Below are 20,698 nucleotides of genomic sequence, written 5' to 3' on the forward strand. Positions count from 1 at the left end.
TATACACGCCGTGTTTTGCAGGTGCTAAGATAATATTTTGAGTGCCCATAGACGGGTATCCGATAATTACTGCGGGATACATATTAATGTTTTGTACAACGACAAAGGTATCAGCAAACGTGCGCTTACCGACCTTGTACTGTACATGAGTTACGCCCACAACATTTAATTCATTATTCCCAATGCCTGAGAGCCTTATTCCGGACTTTTCTATAGGGAAATTTGAAAAGAGTAAATGATGAGTCCTTAAATCCATTATATTACGTGGACTACCAGAATCAAAGAACAAAGTGAATGACTTATGGTCCAAATTTACTGCGTGTAAGGTTGGTCGCAACTAGTTTTGACTAATAATTGCATGAATTTGTTGCAAATCTACGGGTACCTGCACAGATTTTTTTGATTCGGCCGTGTGTTTCATAGGAAAATCAATTGTCTCACAATGATCTGATAAATGATTAAACTGATTATTTGATACAAAAGATGTTGATATTGATGACCCAACAAAATCGCCCTCTCCCCCCTTGGAGTGAACTACGTGGTATTTGTTTTGTTTATCACACCCTGAAAATTCGCTTGCCCTTGCGAGTTCTGGCTAGACGGCCCAGGAACAGAGGTACCTGAAGCACGATTTGTTTGTTTTCTGCTGTTGTGCAGAATTTCCGTTTGGTTGTTCTTCTTATAGTACTGAGGACCCTTCTTTTTATTTGCACTGGCAACTGGTTGCGTGTTTGTAGCATTCTGCTGTTGATTCCTCGAGTAGCAACGGTTATATGAATGAGTTGAACTATTGTGTATTGAACAAAAACGCGTCCGACAGTCTGAAATCATGTGACCTGGTCGTTTACAGTTATAACAAACCATCCCTGCAACTTGATTATTATTATGTACCACATTTACTTGTTGTGGCTTGTTATCATTTTTTGCAAAAACTTGAATGAGCGAAGGATCTAGGTCGGTACATTTAGACATGTGTTTTTTGATTTGTTTATACACATCTAATTCCGTACTGTCGGGCTGCAATTTTTTATCAAAACACCGTACTAACGCTTCAGGCAACATTGCAGTGATAGACGTAAGGTAGATCAAACGGATAAAATCTTTCACTTTGATTTTAGCACCCGCAACCCACCCGGAGTTACTTAAACTATCCTGATATTCATTTAGCCGGTCGGCAATTAGCGCCGCCCGCTCGACAACATTGAGCTGAGTCATGGAGGCTTGGTTAAGGATATTTCTCAATGCCAATACTACATCTAAAGCCTCTTCACCCCCATACACGGCACGTAATCTAATTTTGAACTCGTCCCATGTAAGCGCCTCTTGGAAAGAAACCCCCCTTAGATACGCACTTGCGTCACCTTTTGCAAAGTCAATGAAGCTCTTGGCCTCCTGTAATTGTACTGCTGGGTCTGTGATGCTTTTTGCTTTTAAATGAGCGTCTACAGATGAGATCCATGCCTCAACATTTTGAGGCAGGAACCCATTGACCCGACCTTGAAAAGGGACAATCGCTGACCTCGCGCTAACGAGAGTCACCACATGGGGGTTGCCAGCCGGAGTAGTTGCCATTTCGGCTTTCACTTTTTTCTTATCACTTCTATTCCTTGCAATCCTATCAAAATATCTATAAGAGTACACTCGACCACTACGTAAACGCATAAGCAATGTACTGTATAAGTGTGTTATAATAATAGGAAAATTCCCCAAAAGATACAAAAATACAGATTCAATATATATATATATATATATATATATATATATATATATATGAATATCAATTCAAGCTACAAATGTCCTTTAATATCTAAATTCACTTTACCTCCCAAATGATATATTTTCATATATGTACCGAAGGGGAATTTTTTTTAATTGACAATAATTTCGTCCCCCCATGGATCGAACCACCGTCCAAGTGGACGGGGACGAAATCAGGACAGTCAGTGACGCTATCCAATCAGCCAACACTGACTGTCCTGATTTCGTCCCCGTCCACTTGGACGGTGGTTCGATCCATGGGGGGACGAAATTATTATCAATTAAAAAAAAAATTCCCCTTCGGTACATATATGAAAATATATCATTTGGGAGGTAAAGTGAATTTAGATATTAAAGGACATTTGTAGCTTGAATTGATATATAAAGGGATCACGGTTCGATGTGATAATTATTCATATATATATATATATATATATATATATATATATATATATATATACACATATATATATATTTTATTCATATCTGCCAAAATCATGGCTACGATACAGTCAACAGCAGTAACATGTTCAAATGTACCTGTGGAATCACCTTTTAACAATAACTGTCTTCTACATAATATGAGACATTATTCCAGTCCTTGGGTTTTCCCCAGGACAAGTAGCTTATTCGGCTTTCCATCAATCCACGGAATAAGTCTGGATTATTAGCTTCTCTGACAATTCTGTAATTTATTTAACTTGAAACATTAATATATATTCTTTTCCAGCCATCATTGGTATCGTTTTAATTAGGACTCCTCCACATTCCTCCGGCGCTTTACATAATTGCTTCTGTATAATTGTTGCCTATTGAAAATTTTCTTGATTGTCGAAATCAAAACCATGTGGGGCTATTGTACTCTTTTTGTCATTAACATTAATGACGCTTTTGTGCTCCGTAAAAGTTTTTGAGATTTCCTCCGTGCCCCCCCCCCCCCCAACCAAATTGCAATTATTACATCTGGTGACATACAAAGGCTTATAGTCAAACCAATTTACGAGCGGACTCCGAGCCCATTTGCGACGTTGCCAGATCCTACTGACCATTTTAATCCACACCTGGTTTGACCTCTTTAATCGATGGGCAGACGTGGGTCCTGGGGCAGACTAAGATAAAGAGAAAGGGTAGTTTAATTCCCTCGTTATCCCAGATTTGAATGGTCAAAGTATATAATCCTTTAATTTGGTACTGTCCCTCTAAATTGTTTCCTTCGTTATTTTTGTTTTGTAAACCAATTTCATGCAGCACTTCACGAAATGATTCCTTGTAACCACCAAACCCAATATTTTGCTTCACTTGTAAAACTTTGTCTATCTTCTGAATTTCTCTCCTTGCATAAAAAGCCAATACAGTTCGCCGTATAACGCATCGATCGAAATCGTCCACATTTGTTACGGTTTTTTATCTTTTCCTTTTCTTTTCCCTAAAAACCAGCTCTCTAAATTTTTCTTCCATTTCTTTAGCTTCCTTACAAATCTGATGAAAGTTGCTTTTGATATCTTTGTTGCATCTGCTAGATTGATTCCAAACTTTGAAATTTCATTTTCTTTTTCCCATTTAAAAAACTTGTACACGTTTAGCAATTCGCGTTCTTCAGGACGAAGGACACGCCGCGGGGAGCTCTCCATGGTGTTTACGGAAGCTTGCTGTGCGAGACAATGAATACGGAAGATTATCTCGACCCATTTTATACGATTTGACCAAGGGTCTCAGTGATCTGACCCAAGTGAAGAAGTGGCACAAAGTATGCCAGATCTCCAAGTTTGTCATTTTTCTTCCCTTCTCTTAGTGAAGCGAAGGTAGCCGGGTTAAGGAGAATTGGCAGAGCTGGAAATGGTCTTGGAGTCCGCTCATAAAATGGTTTGACTTTAGTACTTTTTCTTTATTGTCCCAGTTTTCTTGTAACAAAGGGCTTTACGGATATCACTGCCAAATTGGTAAGCTAATTTATGCAGTTTGAACCCAAAGATGTTTTTGAACCATTAGAGGAATCGAATTAGGAAAGCAAACGAAAAGGGCGAAGCCGCATATATAAATCATTGTTGGTGTAACAACAGCGGATGACTCACGTGCACGAGACCGGACAAATTTCGAAAAACGCATTGAGGAGCACAAAAGAGCCGTTAATCTTAATAACATAAACAAATACAATAGCGACACGGACTTATAATTTCGACCCTAGAATGAATTTTAAGGATGGTTGCATTTAACACTGAAGTAATAAAGTAAAGCACCGCAATTAAAGCGATACAATAAAACGAATGTAATAGAAACTTTTTTTAATTTATTCACTGCTGTATTTATTAATTAAATAAATAAAAAAATAAAATATTGTATTACTCAGGTGAAAACTTTCACCTGAGTAGGCTGTGCTGAGCCCAATATTTATACTAAATAGTGAGTATATTTTTCTACACAAGAATTATTTATACGCCCCACCCTAGAGATCTTTGAGTGCTTGACAGACTACATATAAGTATAATCAGTTTCGTGCCCTCTAATGACAAGCACAGAAGTCCAGTCGTCGCCAATGATATTATGTGCAATTTTTTTTAAACCACTTTTTGAAGTTCAATCATTTTTGGTGTTTTCCAAACTTTCTAGCAACTGGAGTATTTAACGTAGACATATACTGAATCACAGTCAAAATTAGTATAAAGCCTTCGCGTTCAGCCTCGCTTACTTCTCGGTTTCCCAGAGGTAAAACATTGATATGAAATCAAGATGAAAACACGTCATTCTTCAGTCAGTTTCAGCCTACCTGTCAAAAACCATGATTACCAGCCCCTCTAAATTCCTCTTCACGTAAATTAGAACGAAATGACTCGGTGAATCCAGTCTCTGTAACTATATAAATATACTATAAAATTTATATTTATATGCGCTCAGAAAACACACACACCCAAACCTTTCCAACGATTATCAATAAATATAAGTTTCTAAATGAAAAAAGATAAATAATTCAACTCAGAAGAGCACCACACAGAAAGCGATGTCAAATTTATCTCTAAACACATAAGCAGTTCCTCTCCGGTAATCAAATTACGTGAATGTTTACAAAATTACCCCCGACACCGATAGTTGAATGCTGTAATCTGATTGAATTACAGACCACCTATCACAATCCTAAATTTCATTTCCCTTTTTACAGTTTTGATTAACTTACGGTATTACCAGGCAATACCATGCGAGCGCTCTTAATGGCAATTACTGTACATAATTCTCTTACTGGTAAATTACATTTCTCTCTCTCTCTCTCTCTCTCTCTCTCTCTCTCTAATCGTTTCAGACCCACCTACAGATTGATTTGCTATGTAATCTCAGTACTGTTAATTCTTTCTCCTCCTCACCCCAATCTAGGATATTAAACGACCTAAAAGGGTTCTGCTTTTCGAATTAATTATCAGAAAACTTTCCAGCGATGAAGATTGACTGCAATTTACTGTATGTACATACTACTTAAACCCTCGGTTGCTGACCTCGTTGATGTCAACACCTTAAAAATGATTCAAGCGACGAACGTCACTTGAAGTATACGGTTCGGCACTCACAAATTCTCGAGTGTACCTCAGCAGATCCCCTACCACGGCTGACATTAATGAGATTATTGAACATTAATGAGATTATTGCGAAAAAAAGGAGAATCAATAATCAGCATCTAGCATATGAACCTTGCAATTAAAACGATCAGGTAAGACAATCCACTCGCCTGAATCAACAAAGATACCCTTTGCAATGGACTCTCTTTCCCCCTTTCTTTCTTATTAATGATTTTCCTCCGTGGCTCCCCTCCTCCTCCTCCACTTGAGAAAGCTTACCTGTTAAAAAATCAGACGAATATATGCATAAGCATCACTTGACATTTTCGTATGGACTTGTTGCTGCCTCTTATTTTGCATAAGGATTTTAATAAATACTCGTGCTTGAATAATTTCCTCATTTCAAATTACGCTTTCCCTCTTCATTTATAATTAATGTTGGCGTTTTAACAACACTGTAAAGAGATACCTCTCAGCAAATAGTATGAAGTTTAATCGCTTTTAGTAATGGTCCATCTTCAAGTTTTATCGACATTCCCACTTTACGCAATACAAGGTATTTGTATGAAGACTAAAAATGCAACCATAACATACATTAAATTATTATGTGATTCACTTGTAATTTACTGGTAAAATAATGTCACTGATTTGCAGAAGTTCCAGCAGACTTGAAGATTATTCCATGGAAAGTTAAAGTTAAAAGTAAAGGGGGATTAACATTGCATCTGTTAATTTGATTTAGCATAAATCTTTAGGAGATGGAATTGCATATTAGAGTCATTAAAACTACATAGGAATATAAGACTCTTTTATCTATATTACACAATAAACCGTAAACTTCTTTGCAACAGGAATTAAATCAGATAGTTAGCATTGTTCCAACCCTCTCTTGGTGGTGTTAAAATCATCTTATCTCGCTCTCTCTTTATGGTCAAAACTATCTAATCCGGCCGTCTCTGTACGGTGTCAAAACAATTTCATCCAACCCTCTCTTCATGGTGTCAAAACTGTCTTATCCCGCTCTCTCTCTTTATGGTGTCAAAACTATATTATCCCGCTCTCTCTTTATGGTGTCAAAACTATCTTATTTCACCCTCTCTTTATGGTGTCAAAACTATCTTATCCTGCTCTCTCTTTATAGTGTCAAAACTATCTTATCTCACCCTCTCTTTATAGCGTCATAACTATCTTATCTCACCCTCTCTTTATAGTGTCAAAACTATCTAATCCGGCCGTCTCTGTACGGTGTTAAAACAATTTCTTTCAACCTTCTCTTCATGGTGTCAAAACTATCTTATCCCGCTCTCTCTTTATGGTGTCAAAACTATCTCATCTCACCCTATCTTTATGGTGTCAAAACTATCTTATCCCATCCTCTCTTTAGGTGTCAAAAAACTATCTTATCCCATCCTCTCTTTAGGTGTCAAAAAACTATCTTATCCCACCCTTTCTATGTGGTGTCAAAACTATCTTATCCCACTCTCTCTTTATGGCGTCAAAACTATCATAGATATAAGAGGCTAAAGGAATTAACATGGACCGACTTATGTTCTCCTTTCAAAATTTTAAGGATTACAATTTATTCATAGTATATACAAGCCCAGTTTTTTCTCAGTCCTTCCCTTCACTTGTAAGATTTCTTAGTGTGCATTTTAGCCATTATATTACTAATTTCACATTGCTGTTTAACGTATTTAGTTATTCCGGCGACGACGACAATAATTTGTCTTAATTAATTAATAGTCTGTTGAAGATATTCACTCAGTTTTATAAACCACTCATGTCTCCGCTAGCACACCTTCCATTGAATTATGCTATTTCGTTGTCTTCCCCAGAATATGAACAAATATAATCATAAATTTTTTTTAGCATATACATAACATCTGTTGAACAGAGGATAATAATAATAAATAATAATAATAATAATAATAACAACAATAATAATAATATAATGCTATTTGCTTCACTAGGGAGGGGCGGAAAATTTGCATTCTATTCTACTTCCTACTTTCCATACCATTATTTCTAAAATTTATTCTCCTAATAATAAGGAATTTAATTGTACGATTTGGCAACAATTAGGCTATAACAAGGCCTCAGGGGATGTACTTTCAGTACATTTCTACGAATTTCAGAGGGAAATTCTGTAAATAAAAGCAAAGCCACTCGAAGTAAAAAAGGTTATATCTATCTGATTCTGTCTATACGATCAATTAGCGTAAATAAATCAATTGTAATGCAATATTTTATTTTTTTATTTATTTAATTAATAAATACAGCAATGGAAAAATTAAAAAGTTTCATTACATTCGTTTTATTATATCATTATTTTGAGCATACAGATTTTTTTTTTTTTTTTTTTTTAAGGATCAGTTCTCTCAAGTAAGTACAAGCTAACAGAACCATTTCAGTTATTAAAGTAGATACAGCTGCCAAGGAGGAAGGCCACGTGTCGTTCCAGTATTAACCACAGAGGTGACTCACGTACAGGGCTGAATTTTCTTCGAGCCCTTAATTGAGACACGGTATCGGAGGTAGATAATGAGTTAGAATGGGAAGGAGTCTTGTAATTATTCACAGTCGTCAGACCCAACGCACCAGCATTTTCCCCGCCCCATGAGGTCTGAGTTCCTTTTCCTCCTCAACCTGTAAACTCACGCCCCTAGAAGAGTTTTGTGTACAATATTACCGTCCTCGTCTAAATACCAAACGCATTATAATTTCAGTCATGTCATTAGTAATTGCCAAGAGACTGAAATATTCTTTATTACAGCCAGTAACGCTTGTTTAGTTTCACAACAGTTCATCAAATTATACCCTGATAATTAGTTTCACTGAAATTGCAAAATAGTACCTGTAGTCTTTAAACAGTTACACGTGGAATAAGACTTACTTTGAGTACAATCTGAATTTTTATCAGTTTTTAAAAGAAACTGCAGCGTGGTGACTGTTTATCCCCCAAGGAAGTCCTGTCCCGGAGACACAGATCATTTAAAATCCTAAGTATGGGAAAAGATTGAATTTACAGGTACTTTTAACTAACAACTTATCACTGCGCATACTCATATACCGGCGAGTTCACACTATGAAATCCACCAAAGTTTGGCGATACAGATAGCCTTTTTATTCATCATTTTCAAACAGTTAATTGTTAGGTCACACCACAAAACTAAGCTTAATTTATTTGTTTCCATGAACTTTGAATAAAACTCAAAACATCGAAAGATAAGCACAAATCTGCGAGTGTTTATGACGCTTAGCCCATAAATCTGAAACTTAGTTTACCTCACCACAAAGACCGTTATCATTTGCTTAGATCTTTTTTGTCGTTACATACAAGTCTAGATGATTAAGCAAATAAAGACTGATTTGTAGTGCGGAATCAGGCAAACGTTTTGACATGAGGGCTCAACATTAATTTCAAATATCTTTACCGAGAAAGATGCGCTAGGGGAGACATGAATTGTTTACAAAACTGATTGAATGACTTCTACAAACTATTAAGACAAATTATTGTCGTCGTCGCCGGAATATCTTGATACGTTAAACAATAATGTGAAATTAGTAATAATAGCGAGAATGCAAACTAAGGCTTACAACTGACAGAAAGGACTGAGAAAAGACGCATCAATATAAATAAGTTGAAATCCTTACAATCCTTGACTTTTTTAAGGGAGCACGTTAGTCGGTCCATGTTACCAAGAACTAGCTTTTCCCTACTTCACCAGCGATGCTTCCATATAGAGTAGTAGTCCCGTCAGTGCACCTCATTTGATGCACTGTAGGCAGTGATAACAGATGTCTGCATCGTCCGATAGTAGCACTCACTTTTAAGTCATCCCAACTTCCTTTGATCTTGCTCTCAAAACTCTAAATATACTTTTTTTCCTCAACTCCACCCCCTTGTATTTCTTCCCATTCATTTTCTGGATCGCTTGATTTTGCTGTCCAACGACGGCAACTCCCTCTTTTCATTATTTTGAAACCCGAAATTTTATCGTTATGAAGTTGGGGATGCCAATCAATTCGACCATTGGCCATAACTATACCGCAAATATCTGTTAATAGAAGATCTAATCCATTACTTGGGAAATTAGGAGGCTCCTATGCCTTCGGTGAAAAGCTTGATGGCATACATTGACGCTTTGCTGAAGTTAACATCTATTTTATTAAAAACGGGTATGGAGGACATGTGAAAAGAAAATAATCATATTTGGGCGCTTACCCACGATTAATTATTGATAGTCCTAGTACTGAACTAAACATCACGATGAGGCAGATTTGCATCAGTTTTTGTAATCCTATGAAGATAATATCGTCCCCGTGATACTCACCAATGGGGAAATTGCTATTTGGTGACAGAGATCAATAAACTACCTTTACTAGTTGCATGAGAAAAATATTATTTATTTAATAAAGCCCTACGAAACTTGCTTTTATTAAATTCGGAACAGTTTTCAAAAAGCTTGTTTACCCAAATATTTCATCCCTTGCATTTAACTGACATGTAATGTATTCTCTATTGAGGGGGCGGCAGATGATTATCTGAAGAAATCTCTGTAGGCCGGAAAAATTAATACATGTTTATTATCAAACAACATTAAAAAATGACGAGCATTCAAGAAGCACTTGATAAAGGGTATCATGGTTAATGAAGTAATGTTGAGACATGTAAGCCTTATTCATTCAAAACGTACTTCTGATAATCTGAGTGGCCAAATTAAGGATTGTCATAAATAAGAGCATCTGAACCGTGTAATAGTCAGCAAAGAACATGTGCATTTTTTTTAAACCCCTGATTACAGCCGGAAGTGCAACGCCTGGAAAATAATTGGCAGTAAAAAGCAAATAATGAAAGCTGTTAAATTCTCACGAAATTCATATATAAGGAAAATATAATGTAACGGGGTGGCTCCAACTGTAAAATGCAGAGTCCAGAATCAAGAGGCATTAGAGGCAAAAGAATGACGGAAAATCTTAACAGGTAAAAGTTTTAATAATTGTAACGAAATGAAGCCTGTATGTAGGAAAACTTCATTTCCTTTAAGAGAGGAGCTACCCCCCCCCCCCTGTACGGATAAGCTGCTTATTTGTGATATATATATATATATAAGTCATATCACATTACCGTGATGGTTCGTGCCCGTGAGCCGGCAAATCTAATATCGCCTAAAAAAATTCCCCTTCGGTTAAACATATAAGAAAATATATTAATTCCGAGGTAGAGAGAATTAGATATTAAAGGACATTTGTTGCTCGATATATATATATATATATATATATATATATATATATATATATATATATATATATGTGTGTGTGTGTGTGTGTGTGTGTGTGTGTGTGTGTGTGTGTGTGTGTGTAATTACATCGTGTTTGTATGCATGCATCTGCTTATATTTGCAAACAAAAATAAGTAAAACTGATGCAAAAAAACACTTGACCCAATTTTTTCATTCCTTTCAAACTTCCTCTAAAGTTGAGTTATTTCGACACGCATGAACTCCACCGATAAATGAATCCGTTGCAAAGTGTGCAGAGCCACAAAACCTCGCAATTTAGTTTGCAATGAAGTATGAAAACATTAGAAAATCCTAATGCGGATAATGACGCCTACTGAGGTCATCGAATTTCCGCAATCCTCTTTGGGGGAAGATTTATAGGAGAAGGGGCGATTACCACACCCCTGGGAATCGAGACGCAGGTATGAGATGGAATGATAAAAATAACACCCATGAAAAAAATGAGTTAATTGAATTGGCCCAAACTTGGGCCGGGTAGTTTGTTTCGAGGATAAAATCTATAACCCGATAATGCAATAACATATAACATACACGATTCCGGTGACGTTTTTATAGACTGCATTCCTACAGTCTGAGCTGGATTATTTATCGCTAATTCTCTTCATCCGGTTTTTGCTGTACCTACAGGCATATTATATCGGGTTCAAGCTGACAAGAGACAGTGCATGTACAGAGGTTGTGTACTCCCTATTTAGTGTCCTACATATATGCGTGAATTATTCCCTATTTAGTGTCCTACATATATGCGTGAATTATTCCCTATTTAGTGTCCTACATATATGCGTGAATTATTCCTATTTAGTGTCCTACATACATGCGTGAATTATTCCTTATTTAGTGTCCTACATATTTGCGTGAATTATAAGAAAAAAATTTGTAAACATTAATTCGAACTTACTTATACTTGATTTCAGATTTGAATAAGTTTGAGAGCTGAAGCTTATTCTTTCATTCAATTGCCAGTTAGATGAAAGAACTGTTGTACATTTACACAGTAAAATAATACAAAAAGATTTTATCAAGACAGGCATAGATTTAGATCCAACACGTAATAAATAGTGAGGACTTTTCTGTTTGCATTTGAAATGAGTACTTTATATAACGATGACAAGTAGTACACCCACACAATCACACCCCGAGTGTATGCTTAATTTATACGCTGCATGTAAAAACTAATTTTATTCACTCTGCGTACGCGTGGGGTTATCCTTATATTTTTATTGTACTGATGATATTCAAGGCATATATTTATTAAAAATCATTATATATACAATGCTTACGTAGTTGTTATACACGGTCTACCTACGCATGATTAAAAAGTATATCTCTTTACCTTTTACTTAAGCCTAACAACTTCAAAACAATACAAAATAACAAAGTAATATATATATATATATATATATATATATATATATATATATATATATATATGTATATATATATATATATATATATCTATATATATATATATATATATATATATACATACATACATATATACACACACACAACACACATATATATATATATATATATATATATATATATATATATATATAATATGTAGATTATATATATATATATATATATATATATATATATATATATATATAATCTACATTTGTATTTAATCTTCCAAGAGTCTTTCTGCATTATGCAGTCAGTTTTTATTTCCCGTGTCAATGATGTTTAACATTTTCCTTTACCAAATAAATCCCTTGATGAAAAAAAAAAAAAAAAAAATGGGTAAACCCTACCGGGCATAGGGCAGCGATATTCCGTTGATATAAAATGTCTTCTGCTAAAGGGAGTTTAGAATTCAGGTGACAATGTATACAAAACCGAGGCTGACCTGACCTTACATGAATAATGAGGTATAAATGAAAATTTCCTGAAAGGCAGAGAAAAAATCGCTCTAATGCTCCTTAGAACGGTGGCCAATCCTGGAACCGCCAACGCTCAGGTGTACCAGGTTCACAAATCCGGCGAGAACCCTATCGAGGTCGTCGAGGTTTTAGCATGAAATATATATTTATTTTTGCGTCCTTTTCTCTTTTTGTGCCTTAACTCTCTCTCTCTCTCTCTCTCTCTCTCTCTCTCTCTCTCTCTCTCTCTCTTCACTCCAATCTGAACTTTACACGGCTGATTTATTTTCACCATTTCGATTTGACTGAATAGGGCGGGGTTTCTTTATTCAACAGAGTTTGGTTTGCGTCATAATCAACATCAGGATAGTTCTCTCTCTCTCTCTCTCTCTCTCTCTCTCTGATCTTTTATTAAACTGATTTTTTCATTTCTTGTTGAAGATCTTAAGAGTTTTCGAACACTTTTTGAACGGTCTCTTTCATGTCCCGCTCAACATCTTCAAGTTCTCGAAACTTTGCAGGAACTAGGGAAGTTATTCAGTAATCTACGTTGTTTGAGATAAAAAAAAATCCACTTGACAAATTATCTTTGTTGATGAAAATCTAGGCTATCATTTACAATTTACTCTTCGAATCTATCAAAATCACCTGCTTTAGTAGATTTTAACCAGTCTTTAATAGCGTTTTTCAGTCATTTACGTAGATATCCAAAATCACTGAAATATATATAAATAAAATGTTCATATAACCTCCGGAGTCTAAAACGACAATGCTTAAAATGAAAGCGGTAAACCAATAAGTTTGTTGTTTCTCAAATTGAGTATTTAAGTCAGTGCTAAACTGAATATGGCCATATGGTTTACCTGTATGTATTAGCCTTTGAATCCGTAACGCAAACGTATTCCTCATCATTTTTTGTTTCGATAACCGATGAGCATCTGTTTGTTGGCTTCACTACTGTTAGCATTTTCGCACTTTCCTCCAATTGGTATTACGCCAAAGCTTCCAGCTACTGTCTTCTTGCTTTTTGCATAATCGTGACTTGGTTCAAGTTCTGCTCTAACAGATTATTTTGGTTCTTTGGTTACACCGTTTTTCATATTTATACTTTAATTCAAGTTATGGCATTAATGGCCGGCTATTTCTCTCAGTTGCAGTTTCCTCTACGATTATAATTGACGTGTTAATTTTTTTCCGAATCATTATGCGTGGATGCTAGTATTAGAACACAAAAGGAAATAATACACAAGAACAGACACAATCCCTTTAACCTTCATTTAAAAACCACAATAACCTGACCCTATTAAAACAGCTATATACATAAAGATCAATCGATAAAAAAGCACAGAAGACGAAAGAAATAAACAGTAATAATGCAAAACTTATTCGCTATACAGATACTGAATACAATCAACACGTACGGTATTTGTTTTTAAATATTCAAAAATAATTTTGTATTGATAAAAAATTACCATACAAAAACTAACAAAGACTCATATATATATATATAATATAGATATATATATATATATATATATATATACTATTATATACACACACACACACACACACATATATATATATATAATATATATATATATATATATATATATATAATTATGTAAAATGAAGGAAGAAGAAAATTCCCCCACGACACCAGATTCCAAAGCAAAGGTACTTCCAGGCCAAAAAGAAGACACTGGAGAATATCCGGATTCCTCGATATATAAAAAACGAGAGAGAAAAAAAAAAAAAAAAAGGCTGCGTCCGGATTCCCGAGTTTCATGGAAGAGAGTTTTCCAGCTCGTAATTCATTCCGGAAGCAAAGCCTCCGGTTTCGAATAGTTTCTTGGTCCTCTGCTCCACTCTCATATCTATCCAAGAATCTCGTGGAATTAGATCCCTGTGTGCTGCATATGCTTGAAGGAGACTCTCTCTCTCTCTCTCTCTCTCTCTCTCTCTCTCTCTCCTCTCTCTCTTATCTCTCTCTCTCTCTCCTCTCTCTTAAGACATGCAACTGTCTAGTTCTATGTAGGTTTGTTTTAAAATATCTCTTAAATCTACGTATCAAAACTACACTGTCTATAATTATATTTACTCAAAACGCTAACTATAATCAGATCTTAATACACTAAGTATAATCATATTTACTTAATCCACTAGCTATAATCCTCTTAATTTAGTACGCTATCTATATTCATATTTACTTCACACACTAACTACAATCATGTTTACTTATTACACTAACTATAGTAATCATGTTTATTTAATACATTAACTATAAACAACAATATTCGTATTTAATTTATAAACTCATTACGATCATATTTACTTGATATTTGTTCCCTTACGTTAATTCATCTGTAAGTCATTCTACTAAACTGTAAGCTCAGTTTTGGATTCACAACTTAATCAATGAAGCTGCATAGTTTCAATTGCATCTATAAGTATGAGTTAAGTAGCATTTTGGAAATTTACGAGTCTTCCTTGGTTTCACGAGTAAGCTAATAAAAATTATGGAGGAAATTTTTTTTTTTTACTGAAATAGGTACGGTGTATTTGACACAAGCTCGAACGTGGCCGTGGCAACTTATGGGGAAAACGATAGCACTTAGGAATCTTGCGAATAGGTCAATTTCAATCAAAGGACGTATTGGTAAAAATAAGGTAATTATGATCAATTATTCTCAGACAAAATATTAGATTTTCTTTTTTTCAGGGGTAATGACAACAAATTTGAAAACAAAGATAATTGCATATTGCTTCATTTCAAGTTGACACGGTCTTCAAGTAGCTACTAAGTAAACCCACTTAAATATTCTTCATTATTTCATTTGGATACAGCTGATCATATAGCCAAAGTAATGAAGTACTCGGTTACTTAATCCTTCAAATAAATTCTGTAACACTTACGACATTTTCACCAGAAGGGTACAACCATCCCAAAACTGGGAGAATAAATTCGTCCGGTCATAAAAGCAAGTTGTAACGTTCCTGCCTATACCTTTCATTCCCATTCGGTGGGCCATTTGGACCCACACAGGTGAAAATCTAATCACAGGGAGGGTTTTTTCGATGGCATTTAAAACTCGTTAACCAGGCATCATACATTCCGTCGGAACCCATTCCACCTACCCATTATCATTTGCAAAACTGCTTTTCATGCAATATATTTGTTAGTCAGTTTCCCGTGGCACCTGTCTGCGAACAATTTTCGAGATTGCGTTTTCGGGAATTCAGTTCCTTCTCCTCCTCTCCTCCTCCTCCTCCTCCTCCTCCTCCTCACAGGATGGGAAAGGCAACAAAAATAGCAGATTATGGGTATGGATCTTCATTCCTGCTTTTCATTTTTATTCTTTTCTTTCCATAACCACCCCTCTCATACACAAGCGACAAGTTCTATTCCTGTGTCTGGCTACACACTTGTGATGTACCAATTCTCTCTCTCTCTCTCTCTCCTCCACCTAGAAGCTTTAATCAGCAGATGTTGTTACTAGACCAATGGCTGTAAACAAACAGATAGCTAGTATGGTTATATACGAGACACCCCGCCAATGACTGTAATTAATGTATGTGCGTATGTATGTATGGATATGTAAGTTGATACTAACATGAAGCACGTATGAACGAAATTAAGTCTTAGAAAGATAGGTCTAGATTAAGAAGGGATCTCAATCCTTTGAGAAACACAAAGATGATGTGTGGGTAGCATAAGTAATTGGGTATATATATATATATATATATATATATATATATATATATATATATATATATATGAAAATAAAAATACTTTACTTTTGGATGGCATCTTTTAATAGAAATTCATATTTCCTAATGAAGCATGACCTCTGATTTTTGTTTTGTTATTTGACAACTACCTGAATTTTTTTTTATTATTATATGCTCATTTTTTTTTTACTTGCATTGTCCTTCAGAAAAGCTTTATATTCACCACCTAATATTTTCTACACTAACTAACGCCACCTTATTACGCAAACTTTTCCCCTCTACAGAACAATTCACCCCGAACAGAAAAGAAAAGGTTCGCTCGCAGTACCAACAATGTTTTTTTCTTCCTCTCGCTCCCACAGTTCCTGGACGCAAAGATGAAAGGGAAAGCAGTTTTCCCGGTTTTGATGGCACTTTTGTTCGGTGTAAGCGATGCGGCGAGGATATTGGTTCTGCATCCCATGTACGCAGCTTCCCACGTTCTCACGCTGCGGGCGCTTGCCACAGCACTTGTCGGGCAAGGTCACCAGGTAAGAGGCGCTTGAGGGCGAGCCTGCTCTTTACGTGGTGGAATTTGGACTTTCCGTTTTTGAAGTTCGTTCAATAGTTTGCAATTTTTTTTTCTTTTTGCAAAAACTTTTCGATGGGGAAAGTAAACGTTCAGCTAAAATGTTCAGTTAAAATGCAAACGGTAGTTTATAATAATAATAATAATAATAATAATAATAATAATAATATGAAGGTAGGAGACCCTCTCTCAAACATGTTTTGTTAAAGATGATGGCAGCATCAGTGGAATTGATTTTATATATGGTCTTTTCAATTCTTCTTATTATTCTCTTCTCATCAGGGCTTGATATTTGCTAATAGCTGGCCGATGTTCATATCTCGGTGAAAGAAATGTTTTCTAAAAATAATAATTTATTGATATGATAACAAAAGTGGTTAACAAATCTTAGTCTAAGGGTGTAACGGAATTCCAACGTTTCCAACCGTATCATAGGTTCATTTTCAAGGAAAGGTGAGCTTGAACTGAAATTGAATGGGTTGTTGTTGTTGGAGTATTAAGCTGGCTTTATGCCAGCACGGGCTTTAGCTAATGTAGCAGCCCGTAGGTCATTTGAATTATTTTTAGGTGTATTGGTGATTTAAGGATATGAGGCGATCTTTTTATTTATGATTTCTATGGAATGTGCATGCAGGTGGAATGGTATGGATTCAAAGGTGAAAGGAAAAGTGAATAGGCAAGGTTACAAACCCCTTTAAACCCTAAGGTACCCATTAGTAGAAGATAAAGATCGATAGTAGCGAGTCCTGGCGAGTCAGAGATAGCCAGTAATGAAATCGAAAAAATTTTATAGTACCGTAGAAAAACGGAAAAAAAAAAGCGCAACTCTATGGAGTTCAAGTACCATATTTCACTTTTACAACGAGAAAAAAAAGCAGAGAGCGTCGATCGTTTAGCAATAGGGAACGACGAAGGAAAAACGAAATATTATCAGTTTTAGAAAACAGGATAACAAAAATAAGCGGACAGCTTAAGCGGTAGTTAGAGTGACAGTTGAAAATATTCGGTCGTTAGACGTGAGGCGGCCGCGGAAAAAGGGGAAGGAATGGGAAAGGAGGATTGTTTAGTAAAAGAAAAAGCAGTTAATGCTATAAACAGCACTTTTCATGTAGCTGCGATCTTTATGTTTGAGATCTGTATCTGAAATCTTCTAACAGGAGGTCATCTGGAAGACTGATCCTTTAGGTCCAACAGAGCGTGGACGAGCTCAGAGAACAGCTGATGACCACTGCACTGTCGTTGTTAAAGATGGCTCTATTTAAAAAGCCTCAAACTCCTCGTAGGTCAGCATGGAACTTTCGATTTGATATTCTCCTACGAGGAAGTATTCGTTTCCGACGCTTGAAGTTCTGTATTCTTGTTTTGCAGGTCTGAGTTTCACTGTTTTGCTTAGCTACAAACTCCTCAGTTTGTGTTCCTGCTTCTTTATACAAAACAGGAGCTACAGTCGGTGTCTCGGTCTGCATTTCTTCTTCAACTGCGTGTCTGTCTGGGTTCCTGCTTCGGCACGAGCAGGAATCGACGTCTTCGGCGATGCAGGGGTTTGGGGGGGTAACCTTAGGGGAGGGGTTGGGGGAGTAGGGGGAGGAGGTAGAGAGGGGCGGGAGTTTGGCGATACGGAGAGGATGAGGGGGTGGGGATGTAGTGCCGGATCGAGGAGGTTGGGAGGAAGGTTGGGTGGTTTGTGGTACAGGATGGTAGGTTCGTTCTAGGAATCGCACCTGGGGGTTGCTGTGGGAGGTTTCCTGGTCGGTGATGGTTGTCGAGGTCTTGCAGGTGGAGGAGGGATGCCCTTCGCCTTCCAAATCCTCTGCAGTCTGACTGGGCATCCCTTAAACCAAGCATGATGTTGCTGGCTGCAGTTAGGGCATCGGGCAACTGTGTGGCCCTTTTCCTTGTACGTTTTTCAACACTTCTGTCTCGTGTTTCGCACTGCACACTCCACAGATGTGTTCTGATTTGCATTCGCTCTTGTGGTGTCCATACCTCTGACACTTGAAGCATCTCAGAGGCTCTGGTACGAAGGCTTCGGTCTCGTAAGTGCCAAGAATCCCAAGGCTGACCCTGGCTGGAATTTGGCCCTTGAAGGTCGCTGCTATCTTCAGAGTTTCCTGTCCATCTTTGCAGTACATCTCTTGGCTTCCATGATGTTGGGAACCTCGAGGACTCTTTCGATAGTTATGTATTTGGGGACTTTGCATATCATCCCCTTGCTTATTTTTGAAGCAGGATCAAGAAGGTGGCACAGGTTGTCTTTCCTCAGTAGTTCGGCAGCTTTTTGGTCCTTGGGAGTAATTATGAATTCTCCCCTTAAATTCGGTCTGGCTATGAGGTTGGTGGCTTCTGGATATTTTTTCTCGAAGGCCCTGACTGCAGATATGAAGTCTGGCCCTCGATAACAACAGCTTTGAACTTGGGAAGTGCCGCGAAAATTCCCGCAAACTCGCCGTATTCGGTGCCGATGTCGTAGGGAGCAGGTTGTTATTGGTCGAAATCGATGGTACAATCTTCTTCTGTTTCTTCTTCTTCTTCTTCCTTACGGTGGCGAAGCCCTGCTCGCCTCCTCCAGGGGCGGGTCCTCCCTGGGATTACCGGGCGACAGGGGTCTCTTAATTAGAGGCCATACTTGTCAAAATTGTAGGTTTAAAATGACGAGAGTTACGTAACGCGCCTGTGCACGAAATACTTAGTAACCTGATTGAAATGGGGTCGTTCGGCGGTATTTATTGTGTCCAGGTGCTCTGTCTGATGGGCGCTGCATTTTCATTGGCTGAACAGAGGATTAAGTCCCTGAGTCAAGCCGTCTTGCAGAGGTGGAAGCTCGCACTGCTCTTCTCGTGCGGACGCTGGAGGACTGGGAGCGTAGTATTGGGAAGGTCATTGCCGATAGACGGGGGCACCTGATTGGCCCGTTCGATCGGCTCTATGGGCTGGCGGGCGGCGCCCTTCGTGCCACCGTCGGGAGGAGTGAAGTCTCTTGGGTGGTGTTTGAGGCTGGGTCTCTCCTTCCCCGATGTGTAGGGCCTCCAAGAGGCGGAGGCGACGGTGGTCTGCTGCCTTATCGATAACTTCTGATATTAGGAATAATGTCATTCCTAATTATCCTGGTATTGTGGACGTTTTTGGCATGATTATGGATGGCGCCTTCCTGAGCGTGGCAGGATATCCTCTTCGAAAATCGCATAGTCGTCATACCAATGTAAGCGCCGGGGCATTCCCGGACAGGGCATTTGTACTGGTAGACAACGTTAGTTTTCTTGAGAGGGTCCTGCAACACGGGGGCTGGGAATGCCCCGGCGCTTACATTGGTATGACGACTATGCGATTTTCGAAGAGGATATCCTGCCACGCTCAGGAAGGCGCCATCCATAATCATGCCAAAAACGTCCACAATACCAGGATAATTAGGAATGACATTATTCCTAATATCAGAATTATCGATAAGGCAGCAGACCACCGTCGCCTCCGCCTCTTTGGAGGCCCTACACATCGGGAAGGAGAGACCCAGCCATCAACACCACCCAAGAGACTTCACTCCTCCCGACGGTGGCACGAAGGGCGCCGCCCGCCAGCACCATAGAGCCGATCGAACGGCCAATCCAGGTGCCCCCGTCTATCGGCAATGACCTTCCCAATACTACGCTCCCAGTCTCCAGCGTCCGCACGAGAAGAGCAGTGCGAGCTTCCACCTCTGCAAGACGGCTTGACTCAGGGACTTAATCCTCTGTTCAGCCAATTGAAAATGCAGCGCCCATCAGACAGAGCACCTGGGGACACAATAAATACCGCCGAACGACCCCATTTCAATCAGTTCAAGCTCACCTTTCCTTGAAAATGAACCGATGATACGGTTGGAAACGTTGGAATTCCGTTACACCCTTAGACTAAGATTTGTTAACCACTTTTGTTATCATATCAATATATATAAGAAAA

The 20,698-nt window shown here is 37.7% G+C and overlaps 1 protein-coding gene across 1 annotated transcript in view; it reads left to right on the forward strand.

Annotated features, from left to right (window-relative positions):
• The window catches only part of LOC135213027 (UDP-glucuronosyltransferase 2A3-like), a 107,887-nt gene that overhangs the window by 12,967 nt on the left and 74,222 nt on the right, over positions 1-20,698 (forward strand). Inside the window, exon 2 of the mRNA XM_064246839.1 lies at positions 16,560-16,727. Within this exon, the coding sequence (XP_064102909.1) occupies positions 16,575-16,727 (153 nt within the window). The 5' untranslated portion in view covers positions 16,560-16,574. The remainder of the gene's footprint in view (positions 1-16,559; positions 16,728-20,698) is intronic.

This window comes from Macrobrachium nipponense, chromosome 42, assembly GCF_015104395.2.
Source record: "Macrobrachium nipponense isolate FS-2020 chromosome 42, ASM1510439v2, whole genome shotgun sequence".
Classification (NCBI taxonomy): domain Eukaryota; kingdom Metazoa; phylum Arthropoda; class Malacostraca; order Decapoda; family Palaemonidae; genus Macrobrachium; species Macrobrachium nipponense.